We start from the raw sequence: 16,390 nt of genomic DNA on the forward strand, positions 1-16,390 counted from the left end.
CTGGCCCATCTAGGAGTGGCACTGCAGTGTCAGACAGGATGGCAGATTAAAAAAATTGTCCCCAAACAGCACATGATGCGAAGAAAAAAAGAGGCACAATGAGGTAGCTGTGTGACTAAGCTAAGCGACCCAAGTGGCCGACACAAACACCTGGCCCATCTAGGAGTGGCACTGCAGTGTCAGACAGGATGGCACTTCAAAAATAGTCCCCAAACAGCACATGATGCAAAGAAAAATTAAAGAAAAAAGAGGTGCAAGATGGAATTGTCCTTGGGCTCTCCCACCCACCCTTATGTTGTATAAACAGGACATGCACACTTTAACAAACCCATCATTTCAGCCACAGGGTCTGCCACACGACTGTGACTGAAATGACTGGTTGGTTTGTGCCCCCACCAAAAAAGAAGCAATCAATCTCTCCTTGCACAAACTGGCTCTACAGAGGCAAGATGTCCACCTCCTCCTCATCGTCCGATTCCTCACCCCTTTCACTGTGTACATCCCCCTCCTCACAGATGATTAATTTGTCCCCACTGGAATCCACCATCTCAGGTCCCTGTGTACTTTCTGGAGGCAATTGCTGGTGAATGTCTCCACGGAGGAATTGATTACAATTAATTTTAATGAACATCATCTTCTCCACATTTTCTGGAAGTAACCTCGTACGCCGATTGCTGACAAGGTGAGCGGCTGCACTAAACACTCTTTCGGAGTACACACTGGAGGGGGGGCAACTTAGGTAAAATAAAGCCAGTTTCTGCAAGGACCTCCAAATTGCCTCTTTTTCCTGCCCGTATACGTACGGACTGTCTGACGTGCCTACTTGGATGCGGTCACTCATATAATCCTCCACCATTCTTTCAATGGTGACAGAATCATATGCAGTGACAGTAGACGACATGTCAGTAATCGTTGGCAGGTCCTTCAGTCCGGACCAGATGTCAGCACTCGCTCCAAACTGCCCTGCATCACCGCCAGCGGGTGCGCTCGGAATTCTTAGCCTTTTCCTCGCAGCCCCAGTTGTGGGAGAATGTGAAGGAGGAGCTGTTGACGGGTCACGTTCCGCTTGACTTGACAATTTTCTCACCAGCAGGTCTTTGAACCTCTGCAGACTTGTGTCTGCCGGAAAGAGAGATACAACGTAGGTTTTAAATCTAGGATCGAGCACGGTGGCCAAAATGTAGTGCTCTGATTTCAACAGATTGACCACCCGTGAATCCTGGTTAAGCGAATTAAGGGCTCCATCCACAAGTCCCACATGCCTAGCGGAATCGCTCTGTTTTAGATCCTCCTTCAATCTCTCCAGCTTCTTCTGTAAAAGCCTGATGAGGGGAATGACCTGACTCAGGCTGGCAGTGTCTGAACTGACTTCATGTGTGGCAAGTTCAAAGGGTTGCAGAACCTTGCGCAACGTTGAAATCATTCTCCACTGCGCTTGAGTCAGGTGCATTCCCCCTCCTTTGCCTATATCGTAGGTAGCTGTATAGGCTTGAATGGCCTTTTGCTGCTCCTCCATCCTCTGAAGCATATATGGGTTGAATTCCACCTCGTTACCACCTCTTGCTTCAGATGATGGCGGGGCAGGTTCAGTGAGTGTTTGCTGGTGCTCCAGTCTTCGGCACGCGGTGGCTGAATGCCGAAAGTGGCCCACAATTCATCGGGCCACCGACAGCATCTCTTGCACGCCCCTGTCGTTTTTTAAATAATTCTGCACCACCAAATTTAATATATGTGAAAAACATGGGACGTGCTTGAATTTGCCCACATGTAATGCCCGCACAATATTGGTGGCGTTGTCCGATGTCACAAATCCCCAGGAGAGTCCAATTGGGGTAGCCATTCTGCGATTATGTTCCTCAGTTTCCGTAAGAGGTTGTCAGCTGTGTGCCTCTTATGGAAAGCGGTGATGCAAAGCGTAGCCTGCCTAGGAACGAGTTGGCGTTTGCGAGATGCTGCTACTGGTGCCGCTGCTGCTGTTCTTGCTGCGGGAGGCAATACCTAGTCTACCCAGTGGGCTGTCACAGTCATATAGTCCTTAGTCTGCCCTGCTCCACTTGTCCACATGTCCATGGTTAAGTGGACATTGGGTACAACTGCATTTTTTAGGACACTGGTGACTCTTTTTCTGAGGTCTGTGTACATTCTCGGTATCGCCTGTCTAGAGAAATGGAGCCTAGATGGTATTTGTACCGGGGACACAGTACCTCAAGCTAATCTCTAGTTTCCTGTGAATTAACAGTGGATACCGGAAACACGTTTAACACCACCCAGGCTGCCAAGGCCTGAGTTATCCGCTTTGCAGCAGGATGACTGCTGTGATATTTCATCTTCCTCGCAAAGGACTGTTGGACAGTCAATTGCTTACTGGAAGTAGTACAAGTGGTCTTCCGACTTCCCCTCTGGGATGACGATCGACTCCCAGCAGCAACAACAGCAGCGCCAGCAGCAGTAGGCGTTACACTCAAGGATGCATCGGAGGAATCCCAGGCAGGAGAGGACTCGTCAGACTTGACGTATAAGGGAGGATGTTCTGAGGTGGTTAACATCCTTACCCCTACTTATTACGTCTTGACAAAGGTAACACACGGCTTGACACCAGTTGTCCGCATTTCTGTTGAAATAATTCCACACCGAAGAGGTGATTTTTTTTTGTAATTTGACCAGGCATGTCAATGGCCATATTCGTCCCACGGACAACAGGTGTCTCCCCGGGTGCCTGACTTAAACAAACCACCTCACCATCAGAATCCTCCTTGTCAATTTCCTCCCCAGCACCAGCAACACCCATATCCTCATCCTGGTGTACTTCAACAGTGACATCTTCAATTTGACTATCAGGAACTGGACTGCGGGTGCTCCTTCCAGCACTTGCAGGGGGCGTGCAAATGGTTGAAGGCGCCACCTCTTCCCGTCCAGTGTTGGGAAGGTCAGGCATCGCAACCGACACAATTGGACTCTCCTTGGGGATTTGTGATTTAGAAGAACGCACAGTTCTTTGCTGTGCTTTTGCCATCTTAACTCTTTTAAGTTTTCTAGCAGGAGGATGAGTGCTTCCATCCTCATGTGAAGCTGAACCACTAGCCATGAACATAGGCCAGGGCCTCAGCCATGTCGTAAATGGCATATTGGCAAGTTTGCGCTTCTCCTCAGACGCTTTTAATTTAGATTTTTGGGTCATTTTACTGAACTTTTGTTTTTTGGATTTTACATGCTCTCTACTATGACATTGGGCATCGGCCTTAGCAGACGACGTTGATGGCATTTCATCGTCTCGGCCATGACTAGTGGCAGCAGCTTCAGCACGAGGTGGAAGTGGATCTTTATCTTTCCCTATTTTACCCTCCACATTTTTGTTCTCCATTTTTTAATGTGTGGAATTATATGCCAGTAATATATCAATAGCAATGGCCTACTACTACAGTATATATACTGCGCACAAAAACTTAAATGCACCACAGGTATGGATGGATAGTATACTTGACGACACAGAGGTAGGTAGAGCAGTGGACTACTGTACCGTACTGATATAATTCTGGTGGTCACTGGTCAGCAAAATTCTGCACTGTCCTCCTACTATATACTACAATGCAGCACAGATATGGAGCGTTTTTCAGGCAGAGAACGTATAATACTGGTGGTCACTGGTCAGCAAAACTCTGCACTGTCCTCCTACTATATAATAATACTGGTGGTCCCCAGTCCCCACAATAAAGCACACTGAGCACAGATATTTGCAGCACACTGAGCACAGATATGGAGCGTTTTTCAGGCAGAGAACGTAGATATTTGCAGCACACTGAGCACAGATATTTGCAGCACACTGAGCACAGATATTTGCAGCACACTGAACACAGAAACTGAGAGAACGCCAGCCACGTCCTCTCACTATCATCTCCAATGCACGAGTGAAAAATAGCGGCGACGCGCGGCTCCTTATATAGAATACGAATCTCGCGAGAATCCGACAGCGGAATGATGACTTTCGGGTGCGCTCGGGTTAACCGAGCAAGGCGGGAGGATCCGAGGCTGCTCGGAACCGTGCAAAAATGGGTGAAGTTCGGGGGGGTTCGGATCCCGAGGAACCGAACCCGCTCATCACTAGTTATGTTACACACTGTAATGCCCTCGACACATTATGACACTCCCCGTAATGCTCATGACACAATATGCCACACACTGTAATGCCCATTACACAATATGCTACACATCGTAATGCACATGACACATTATGCCACACACCGTAATGCCCATTACACATTATGCCACACACAGTTATTACACCACTTTATGCCCCACACACAATAATGTCCCTTTCAAATTATGCCCCCCAGTAAGGCTTCTAAGTACTTTTAAAATACCTGCTCATTGCAGGGAATTCATGCTCTGGGTTCCGTGCTCACTGTCAGTGGTTTCACGCTTTGGGTTCCTTGTTCATTGCTAGGGGTTTCATGCTCGTTGTCAGTGGTTTCACGCTCTGGGTTCCATGTTCATTGCTAGGGGTTTCATGCTCGTTGTCAGTGGTTTCACGCTCTGGGTTCCATGTTCATTGCTAGGGGTTTCATGCTCTGGGTTCCATGATCATTGCCAGGGGTTTCATGATCGTTGCCAGGGGTTTCACGGCAGAAGATGCAACTTTCTGCATCTTCTGCTGGTGGAGCCAGCATTGCCGCACTTCCGGGAAATGCTATTCCACTCTGCTTACATGACAGACACTACAGGTCAAGTAGGACCTCTAGCATCTGTCTCCTCCTAGGCGGCAATATTTGGAGGGAAGTTTTCAGAAGATTCAATGCGGATGGGAAGACCGCATGTGGCATGGAATCTGCATAAATACCGATCGGAGCTTCAGCACCAGCGCCCCCAGTCTGGCCACATCAGAGCAAGGGTGATTTATGGTGTGCAGCCAACGTTCAGGGGAATTAAGAGGGGAAGGGGTAACAAGGGAGAAAGGGGGTATAGCGGGTACACAGTATACATACATACATACTTGTTGCTGCTATCCTTCTTGGAAGTTGGAGATTCAGTGTGTGTGTGTGTGTGTGTGTGTGTGTGTGTGGTTGCAATGACATGAACCATAACAAAATGTGGTGATTTGCGTCATCATACAGTGGGGGGTGGGGGGGGGTGGAGCTTAATTACATGATATACAGGTTGAGTATCCCCTATCCAAAATGCTTGGGACCAGAAGTATTTTGGATATCGGATTTTTCCGTATTTTGGAATAATTGCATACCATAATGAGATATCATGGCGATGGGACCCGAGTCTAAGCACAGAATGTATTTATGTTTCATATACAGCTTAAACACACAGTTTTAAGGTAATTTTAGCCAATATTTTTAATAATTTTGTGTATTCAACAAAGTGTGTGTACATACACACAATTCATTTATGTTTCTTATACACCTTATACACACAGCCTGAAGGTAATTTAATACAATATTTTTAATAACTTTGTGTATTAAACAATGTTTTTGTACTTTGAGCCAACAGATAACAAAGGTTTCACTATCTCAGTTTCAGTCAATAACTTCCGTATTTCGGAATATTCCGTATTTTGGAATATTTGGATATGGGATACTCAACCTGTATAGCAAATTGCGTCATCACACCCCTTTCCTCCTTTTCATTGGTGTCCACAGCTTGCATTAATAATATTATTACATTTTACAGTATTTACATAGCACTTTTCTCCAATAGGACTCAAGGTGCTTAATAACATATGTTAATACATTTTTTTACAGAGGTTGGAAATAAATAAATAAATATATATATATATATATATATTTATTATAAACGTAAAAAATAAAATTCAATTATTCTTTAGGATCATATAGCCTTCATATAGATTAGATCACATACACATTACTATAAAGCAACATTATGCGACATCTGCCATGTCTATTATGTAAATATATATGACTATATTTCCTGATGTGTGTGCTACTATTTATGCACATCTCATAGTCTTTCTGTATTTGATAATCTCTGATTTTTGCAGATTTTCAATGCCTTCCATTTTCTGTGGGAATGAGAAGAAAAATATAACCTGCTATAACTACAGTAACTGCACTGAGGAACAAGGGATCATGGGATGCTCCTGCCAACCAGGATTTACGGGTAACAGGTAAGTCATACCAGGTCCTGAAGTAAAGGTCCGTATACTAAGTTGCCTATCTGTATGCTTGGTTTTATATCTGCCATCAGTAAGGGCTATTTCACACACTCTGTCTGTTTTTTCCTATGTATGTTTTTTAATGAAGTATTGCTACACATGGGGTCTTTCAGACGGCATGGTCACATCACGGATGCTGGGTTGCAGCCGGAAATATCCACTGAAAAGTCCGGCTGACGTGTCGTCCTTGAAGGCAGTGAGCTGAGTGTATGAATGTGCGCTGTAACACACAACAAGTTTTTTGTGCCGTGCTGTTGCTGCTGCACATGCGCACAGCATTACACATGGCACAAAGCCATTGTGTGTGAAAGACACTGCCGGATGGGAAAAAGCCGGCTTTTTGCCATTTGGTGAAAACCGTAGTGTGTGAAATAGCCCTAACAGTGCACACGTACACCAGCTCTATCTTTGGCACAGAAGATGTGTACTCTGCATAGCCTGTAATCATTTGCCGATCTATACAATGGGTGCAGGGTGCACAGCACACCCTGCACCCATATAATCATACTTACCTCTCTAGAATCTCGCATTGGCTGGTTCTGCAGACAGAAATCACCAGGAAAATGGAGCAGCGTCCATTTATCTGGAGATTTGTGCATGCGAAATAGAGAAGTCTTCAGGAACTTAGCACCGATGCCATGTTCCCGGAGATCTGTGCATGACCAGTAGACTCTGGCACAAAGCCAATGTCTACCGCTCTGCCATAGGAGGGGATACTCTCCTCTCTTAAATCGCCCCGCCTGTAATTCTTCCGGCACACCCTCAAAACCTTTGCCTATGCCTGTTACCATTCAGTTACGTCTCGTCAGCTGTAAGTGGAGATGTGACTGTGTTGTGCACCATTATGAATGGTATGTATACTTAGTTCCAGGACATACACAGTGCAAAGACACACAAGTGCCATCCACAAACCTCTGCATCATCCCCATTAGGTTTTCTGATCAGTTGCTGTGCCTTGTGTAAAACTGCAGCAATGTAGACACTTACATATACTGGGGGAGATGCACTAAACCTGCAAAGTGATAAATATCACAGTGATAAAGCACCAGCCAATCGGCTCCTAACTGCCATGTTACAGGCTGTGTTTGAAAAATGACAGTTAGGAGCCGATTGGCTGGTGCTTTATCACTGTGATATTTATCACTTTTCAGGCTTAGTACATCTGGCCCACTGTAACTAGTACTACAATTACAGGGACTTGTTCAGATGGAACAGTTGTCTCCCAGTCTATTTCAGAGCAGGGTTTTCACCAGCACAAAAAAATGCTTTGTTGGAAATAGCAAACCCGTGACATGCCCAACTTACCTATATATTGTATATAAAAAAGTCATTAAGTATTTTTTGTTTATAGAAAACAGTAATGTATCCTGTAATCAGTGTTACAGAAATACAATGTCAGGTTAATGTGTCCTGTGTTATTGATGGTAAGTCACTGTACATGTATGTCTGCTTAGTCTCTACCAGAACCTTGTTCAGTAGGCTGAGCCCATTAGGTGATGTCTCAGCTACTGTAGCTCTGTTCACTTGGTAGGGCTACCTTATATGACCATGTGTTCCAATGATAAAACAGTAAAAGTATATTTTTAAGAGAAACATGTATACATATAAAACAGCTACTAATTACAGATTACATGTATGCGTAAACAAAAGCAAATTACACAGAATTTTCTTCCATTAAAAGATACTTTTATACAGATATTGCTATGTCCAACTGCTGTTCTCTATCTATACCACTTCTTTTAAAAAAACAAACCATCACCTTTGGATTTCATATAATTCTCTACAAAGTTGTTACCCATATCTAAATCTCTCACCATCTGTGTTGGCATGAGTTACTGAATGTCTCTCTGCCACTTCATCTTGATTGTCCTCTCACTACCTCAACTCAATCTTTCAATCCATATTCCCACCAGCCAACAGAAGCTGTCCACCTGATATTGTTATAAATGTGGACAACACAATAAACTTCAAACATGCTGCCTGTGTGTCATCCCTGATTCAGTAATCTTTGTTCCCTATATTCAGTTTTAAACAAAATCCTGCTACAGTATAAACATTAAGAAACATGTAAAAAACATTTACAAAATCTGCAAATATCTTGCACAGATTCTACAAAAATGTTAATGCATGCACTTTTGTCCGGTGTGTTTATATTATATAAAATACTACATTTTTCACATGTTGCAGGAAAGATCATTAATTACATATTGTAACATCTGGGGATACATTTACTAAGATGTGAGTTCTATTTAAGATGGGATGTTGCCCATAGCAACCAATCAGCTTCTACTTCTCATTTATCTAGCACCTTCTAGAAGAAAATACCTGGAATCTGATTGGTTGCTATGGGCAACATCCCATCTCAAATAGAACTCCTATCTTAGTAAATTTACCCCCTGGGAGTAATTTACAATCTTTTATACACCACTTCAGTTGCTCTGCAGAAAATTAAAATTTTGTATGATGAATAACCATTGTAATCCTTATTTGCAAAACAGCTTTCATAGCATTGGAAATGTAACTCGTAGCAATAGATTGTTATTATATTTAACTCATTCAATATAAGTCATGCTTAAGTGTTCCACATAGGCAAAAATTGGTTCCATACGTTTATGTGTGAAATTAATTATTACTACTGTATACATATCCCAATAGCTTATTGTCATGAGAACAGATGCTTAAATAATTTAATAATAGGTAGCTGTGTAATAACCGTAAGTGATTCCATTTTGCAATGACCTGCGGAGTGCCATCAGACAAAGTATGACACATAGACATACCACATATATTAATTTATGCTCAAATATGTATGTATGTATGCACTGTGCTGGCCAGAAGTGGTGGGATATAGGTGGAAATAGGCAACCATTTGCTTACCAGAAGAAATATTCTGATGCCTCATCACATAGCCTCACTAACTTATTTTCCCAGCACTATCTGGCGGTACCAATATGTAATAAGTGTGACAATTAAGAACATGTTAAACACCACACACCAGAATATATAATTAGCACAAGTCATTATACACAGTAAATATAACATAACCCTGGCGAGAGGAGATGACTTAACCTTTATTTTCAATACATCCTGCACTGTGCTCTCACCACAACCACATGGCAAGGGGTCCATCTGTCATAATGTGCCTAGTAAGCACTAGGAGGAATTACCTAGCAACACCAGCCCCACACTTAATAGCAATGGGGCTATTCCCAGAGCAATAGGGCTAATTCAGACCTGATCGCTAGGGTGCATTTTTTTGCATCCCTACGATCAGGTAGTCACTGCCAACAGGGGAAGGGGGAAATCGCTGTCCAGGGGTGCGACTGCATGTGCAGGAGAGCTGTACATCTCTGCACAGTCCAGGACTTACTCTTCCAGTGCGATGATCGGGGCCGGAGCTGACATCACACTCCAACCAAACGCTTGGTCCCTCATGCATTTTTCCGGACACTCCTATAAAACGGTCAGTTGTCACCCACAAATGGCCTCTTCCTGTCAGTCACCTTGTGATCACCCATGCGATCGCTTTTTTTGCACCATCCCGTCTCTCCCCGTTGCTGTGGACCATCGCGCCTGCGCATTGCGGGGCATACGCAAGCGCAGTTCAGACCTTATCACAGCAGCAATCAGGTCTGAGGGGGTAATTCAGACCTGTTCACTAGCAAGCGATTTTTGCACTGCTGCGATCATAGAGTTGCCACCCACAGGGGAGTATACTTTAGCTGTGCAAGTGTGCGAACACATGTGTAGAAGAGCTGTACAAACAGATTTTGTGCAGTCTCTGAGTAGTCCAGGACTTACTCAGCCGCTGCGAACACTTCAGCCTGTCTGGGACCGGAATTGACGCCGGGAACCCTCCCTGCAAACACTTGAACACACCTGTGTTTTTCCAAACACTCCCAGAAAATGGTCAGTTGCCACACACAAACGCCTTCTTCCTGTCGATCTCCTTGTGAACGCCAGTGCGAATGGATCCTTTGTGCAAACCCATCGTTGAGCGGCGATCTGCTTTGTACCCGTGCAATGCGCCTGCGCATTGCGGTGCATTCTCATGCGCAGTTTAGACCTGATCGCCCACTGTACAAAAACGCAGCCTAGCGATTAGGTCTGAATTACCCCCTGAATCGGCCCCAATGTGTGGTGAAGGCTGGGGTAATAATGAGCGAAGGTTAGAAAAACATTAAGCAAGCTTATGTAACTTCAAGCTCAGCAAACACCTGCAGGACTAAGCAACCAAAGCTTTATGGAACACAGTATGTAGTTCCACAAACTTACCTTATAGTAAATAAACACACATACAACAATTACTATATATATATATATATATATATATATATATATATATATATAATTTGAATTTAGGGATGTGCCTGGGCCATTTCTGCTGGATTTGGTTCTGATTTGTCAGCCGGCTTTAGATTTGTATTTGCCAAACTGCTGTTACTGGCTTTGGAGTTGGATTTTTTTTCAAAATTTACAAAAAAGGCTAAAGTCACTTAATTTTGGGCCTTTTTTTTGTTCCTAGAATATTATTAACCTCAATAACATTAATTTCCAGTAATGTCCACTCAGTTTTGACCACATCACAGCTCACAATGGCCCTCATTCCGAGTTGATCGCTCGCAAGGCGAATTTAGCAGAGTTGCTCACGCTAAGCCTACGCCTACTGGGAGTGTATCTTAGCATCTTAAAATTGCGACCGATGTATTCGCAATATTGCGATTACAAACTACTTAGCAGTTTCAGAGTAGCTTCAGACTTACTCGGCATCTGCGTTCAGTTCAGTGCTTGTCGTTCCTGGTTTGACGTCATAAACACACCCAGCGTTCGCCCAGACACTCCCCCGTTTCTCCGGCCACTCCTGCGTTTTTTCCGGAAACGGTAGCGTTTTTATCCACACGCCCCGAAAACGCTGTGTTTCCGCCCAGTAACACCCATTTCCTGTCAATCACACTACGTTCGCCAGAGCGAAGAAAAAGCCGTGAGTAAAAATACTATCTTCATTGTAAAATTACTTGGCGCAGTCGCAGTGCGAATATTGCGCATGCGTACTAAGCGGAATTTCACTGCGATGCGAAGAAAATTACCGAGCGATCAACTCGGAATGAGGGCCAATATTGTTTTCACCAATACTGCTCAAAGGCTGGCTGGCTAAACTGTGGTATACAGTGTGAGTTGGATACAGTGTGGGATACAGGACAAGTTGGATACAGTGCGGGATACAGTGTGTGTTGGATACAGTGCTGGTTGAATACTGTGTGGGTTAGATACAGTGTGGGTTGGATACGGTGCAGGTCGGATACAGTGCGGGATATATTAATGGTAGGATGCAGTGTGGGAAACAGTGGGGGTCGGAAACAGTGCAGGTTGGATACAGTGTGGGTTGGATACAGCATGGGTTGGATACAGTGCGGGATACCCTGCGGGTCGGATACAGTGCAGAATGCACTGCAAGTCAGATACAGTGTGGGTTAGACAGGGCCGGCTCCAGGCCTACTAGCACCCTGAGCGAGAAAATGTAAAAGTGCCCCCCCCCCCCATGCGCGCGCCTTCGGCGCGCGCACTCTTGGAAAAGTGGGCGTGGCCTCCTGAAAAAGTGGGCGTGGTCTCGTCCCCCAGCAGTGCCAGCTACACATGACATGCCCTCCAGCAGTGCCAGCTACACGTGCTAGTGTTCACTTTTTAGGGCAGGTTGCTGATCACAGGGAGGGCACATTTTTAAGTTAGGTGGGCAAAATGATGTACATACTGTAATGCTTGTTGTTCCCATATCCACACGCTAAAGCATGGACAGTGCGCGCCGAAGGCGCGCAGCAAAAATTTAGGGGAGTCACTTCGTGGGGAAGGTGCGTAGCCACATTATAGTGGCAATTCACATTACACCACACAGTAGTGCAGCTAATACACATTGCACCAGGTAGAACCTCCTATAAGAGCACGTTAGACACATTGCGCCAGGTAGAGCACTGAGACACACTGCCCAGCCACAGACGCCTAGCGGGAACACTACATGATATGCCCCCCAGCAGTGCCAGCTACACATGACATGCCCCCCAGCAGTGCCAGCTACACGTGACATGCCCCCCAGCAGTGCCAGCTACATAAATGGCCACACAGTTCCAGATGGATAAATGCCCCCACAGCGCAGATATGCCCCCACAGTGCCACATACATTAATGCCCTCACAGTGCAAGATATGCCCCCACAGTGCAAGAAATGTCCCCACAGTGCAAGAAATGCCCCCACGGTGCCAGATACATAAATGCCCCCACGGTGCCAGATACATAAATGCCCCCACGGTGCCAGATACATAAATGCCCCCACGGTGCCAGATACATAAATGCCCCCACGGTGCCAGATACATAAATGCCCCCACGGTGCATGATACATAAATGCCCCCACGGTGCAGGATACATAAATGCCCCCACGATGCCAGATACATAAATGCCCCCACGATGCCAGATACAGATACATAAATGCCCCCACGGTGCCTGATACATAAATGCCCCCACGGTGCCTGATACATAAATGCCCCCACGGTGCCTGATACATAAATGCCCCCACAGTGCCAGATAAATGCCCCCACAGAGCCAGATAAATGCCCCCACAGTGCCAGAAATGCCCCCACAGTGCCAGAAATGCCCCCACAGTGCCAGATATGTCCCCACAGTGCCAGATATGTCCCCACAGTGCCAGATATGTCCCCACAGTGCCAGATATGCCCCCACAGTGCCAGATATGCCCCCACAGTGCCTGATATGTCCCCACAGTGCCTGATATGCCCCCACAGTGCCAGAAATGCCCCCACAGTGCCAGATAAATGCCCCCACAGAGCCAGATAAATGCCCCCACAGAGCCAGATAAATGCCCCCACAGTGCCAGAAATGCCCCCACAGTGCCAGAAATGCCCCCACAGTGCCAGATATGCCCCCACAGTGCCAGATATGTCCCCACAGTGCCAGATATGTCCCCACAGTGCCAGATATGCCCCCACAGTGCCAGATATGTCCCCACAGTGCCAGATAAATGCCCCCACAGTGCCAGATAAATGCCCCCACAGAGCCAGATAAATGCCCCCACAGTGCCAGAAATGCCCCCACAGTGCCAGATATGTCCCCACAGTGCCAGATATGCCCCCACAGTGCCAGATATGCCCCCACAGTGCCAGATATGTCCCCACAGTGCCTGATATGCCCCCACAGTGCCAGAAATGCCCCCACAGTGCCAGAAATGCCCCCACAGTGCCAGATAAATGCCCCCACAGAGCCAGATAAATGCCCCCACAGTGCCAGAAATGCCCCCACAGTGCCAGATATGTCCCCACAGTGCCAGATATGCCCCCACAGTGCCTGATATGCCCCCACAGGGCCAGATATGTCCCCACAGTGCCTGATATGCCCCCACAGTGCCAAATATGCCCCCACAGAGCCAGATATGCAATGCCCCCACAGTGCCAGAAATGCCCCCACAGTGCCAGAAATGCCCCCCACAGAGCCAGAAATGCCCCCACAGTGCCAGAAATGCCCCCACATAACCAAAAATGCCCCCTGTGTGCCAGAAATGCCCCCACAGTGCGGTTCTCCCCCCCCCCCAAAAAAAAATACCTGCGGCGCTGGGGAGGAGTACTGCTGTCCGCCTGTGTGGGAGCGCTGGCGGGCGGGCGGGAGGCCGGGCGAGTGAGCCTGAGCCTGAGCCTGGGTCCGGGCGGGCGGGCGGCCACTTGTGCAGGCGGGCTATGCGCGGCGCCGGCGTCTGACGTTAGATACCGGCGCCGCGCAGCGCGCATACACAGCGCGACCGCCAAATGCTGCAGCAGCACACACACAGGGCCGGCTCCAGCATCGAATATGGCGGCGCCAGCGCGTGGCGCCCATTAAGGGTGGCGCCCTGCGCGGCCGCTCTATTCGAACATGCCTAGAGCCGGCCCTGGGGTTAGATACAGTGCGGGATACAGTGTGGGTTGGATACAGTGCTGGTTGGATACTGTGTGGGTTGGATACAGTGTGGCATATATTACTGGTTGGATACAGTGTGGGATACAGTGCGGGTCAGAAACAGTGCCTGAGGAATACAATGAGGTTTGGATACAGTGCGGAATACACTGCGGGTCAGATACAGTGTGGGTTGGATATTGTGTAGGTCACATACAGTGCTGGATACATTGCTGGTTGGATACAGTGCGGGATACATTGCTGATTGGATACAGTGCAGGGATGGATATAGTGCGGTCGGATATAATGCTGGATACAGTGCATGGCGGATACACCAATAGTGCACTTACTGTGACAGGGGATGCCGGTGGTGTCCTCAGTGCAGTAGTGTCGGTAGTGCTGGAGTGCTGGCGTCCTCAGAGTGGTACTGGTACAGCTGGCATGCTGGCGGTGTCAGCAGTGACGGTGGTGTCCTTAGTGCGGAGTTGCTGGCAGAGTCAGTACGGCTGGCTGTGTCAGCAGTATAGGGGTGCCAGGGGTGTCCTCACTACAGGGGTACTGGCAGTGTCCTCAGTGTGGGGTTGCCAGTGGTGTCAGTACTGCTGGGGTGCTGGTGATAACCTCAGTGCAGGAGTACCAATAGTGTCGGCAATGCGGGACCGCAGATGGTATCCTCACTTCTGGGATGTGTCAGCAGGGTGGGGGTGCTGCCTGAGTCAGCAATGCAGGGGTCCCGGTTGTGTCCTCAGTGCAGGGGTGCCAGCAGTGCAGTAGTGCCAGCAGTGTCCTCAGTGCAGGGGTGTCGGCAGTGCGGGCAGCAGTGTAATTGCGCGGTCTGGACTGCCATCTAGTCCCATTAAAGTCGATGGGAACACGCTGATTGGCTGAGAGCCGTGACAGATGGCTGTCTCAGCCAATCAGCGGTCAGCCCATTGACTGAATGGGACTTTTGAAATTGGCGCCCGAGCCGATACTGCGGGAACAGTGGGATCCCATTGTTTCGCCTCGGGTCGGAATCCACGGTAGCAGAGGCAGATCCGAGCCCCGGCTCGACTGCCTCGGATTCCGGAAGTTCAGAGATGTTCAGATTTCTTAAAAACCAAACTGCTCATTTCTATTTGAATTACACCCAGTTTCCTAATTTTTCAATGTATTGACTCCTAAATCTATTAATATATCTTCCTGAAAGCTTCCTGTAGTAAGCAAGAAGTAATCCAGTAACCAAAAAAAAAAAAATCCTCATAGCATTTTGGGGACATGCTCCTAACAATGGCCCTCATTCCGAGTTGTTCGCTCGCAAGCTGCTTTTAGCAGCATTGCACACGCTAAGCCGCCGCCTACTGGGAGTGAATCTTAGCTTAGCAGAATTGCGAACAAAAGATTCTCAAAATTGCGAATAGAAATTTCTAAGCAGTTTCTGAGTAGCTCGACACTTACTCTGCCACTGCGATCAGTTCAGTCAGTTTCGTTCCTGGTTTGACGTCACAAACACACCCAGCGTTCGCCCAGACACTCCCCCGTTTCTCCAGCCACTCCCGCGTTTTTCCCAGAAACGGCAGCGTTTTTTCACACACACCCATAAAACGGCCAGTTTCCGCCCAGAAACACCCACTTCCTGTCAATCACACTCCGATCACCAGAACGAAGAAAAAACCTTGTAATGCCGTGAGTAAAATACCAAACTTCTTAGCAAATTTACTTGGCGCAGCCGCAGTGCGAACATTGCGCATGCGCAGTTTGCGGAAAATCGCTGCGATGCGATGAAAAATACTGAGCGAACAACTCGGAATGAGGGCCAATGGGCCTAATTCTGAGTTGATCGCAGCAGCAACTTTATTAGCAATTGGGCAAAACCATGTGCACTGCAGGGGGGGGGGGGCAGATATAACATGTGCAGAGATAGTTAGATTTGGGTGGGTTATTTTGTTTCTGTGCAGGGTAAATACTGGCTGCTTTATTTTTACACTGCAATTTAGATTGCAGATTGAACACACCACACCCAAATCTAACTCTCGCCTCTGATTGGCAGGCTTGCCTCTGATTGGCAGGATCGTTTGCCTTGTAGTCTATATATGAACTAAATTGTACTTCCTTTTTTATTTTATTTTTACTAACAGTAATCTGCAGTCATCATCATCACATAGATAATGACTGATGATGACAGACACATCTTTACTATGGCAGCACCAATAGATGCTTAATAAAGCCTGTCTTGATTTGGCCACTTATTTACACAGTATGAATTCAATGCACAAATTAGCTGCATATTTATTTGGCTGTGTCC

The 16,390-nt window shown here is 46.8% G+C and overlaps 1 protein-coding gene across 2 annotated transcripts in view; it reads left to right on the top strand.

Moving 5' to 3' along the window:
• CRB1 (crumbs cell polarity complex component 1) overlaps positions 1 to 16,390 on the top strand; it is a 307,060-nt gene that overhangs the window by 261,240 nt on the left and 29,430 nt on the right. For both annotated transcript variants that reach the window (XR_010186785.1, XM_063940122.1), the window contains exon 10: positions 6,002 to 6,127. Coding sequence is in view for 1 of the 2 variants with exons in the window: in XM_063940122.1 (XP_063796192.1) it covers positions 6,002 to 6,127 (126 nt within the window). In the remaining variant the exon portion in view is untranslated. The remainder of the gene's footprint in view (positions 1 to 6,001; positions 6,128 to 16,390) is intronic.

The sequence above is a fragment of the Pseudophryne corroboree genome, chromosome 9 (assembly GCF_028390025.1).
Source record: "Pseudophryne corroboree isolate aPseCor3 chromosome 9, aPseCor3.hap2, whole genome shotgun sequence".
NCBI classification, from domain to species: Eukaryota; Metazoa; Chordata; class Amphibia; order Anura; family Myobatrachidae; genus Pseudophryne; species Pseudophryne corroboree.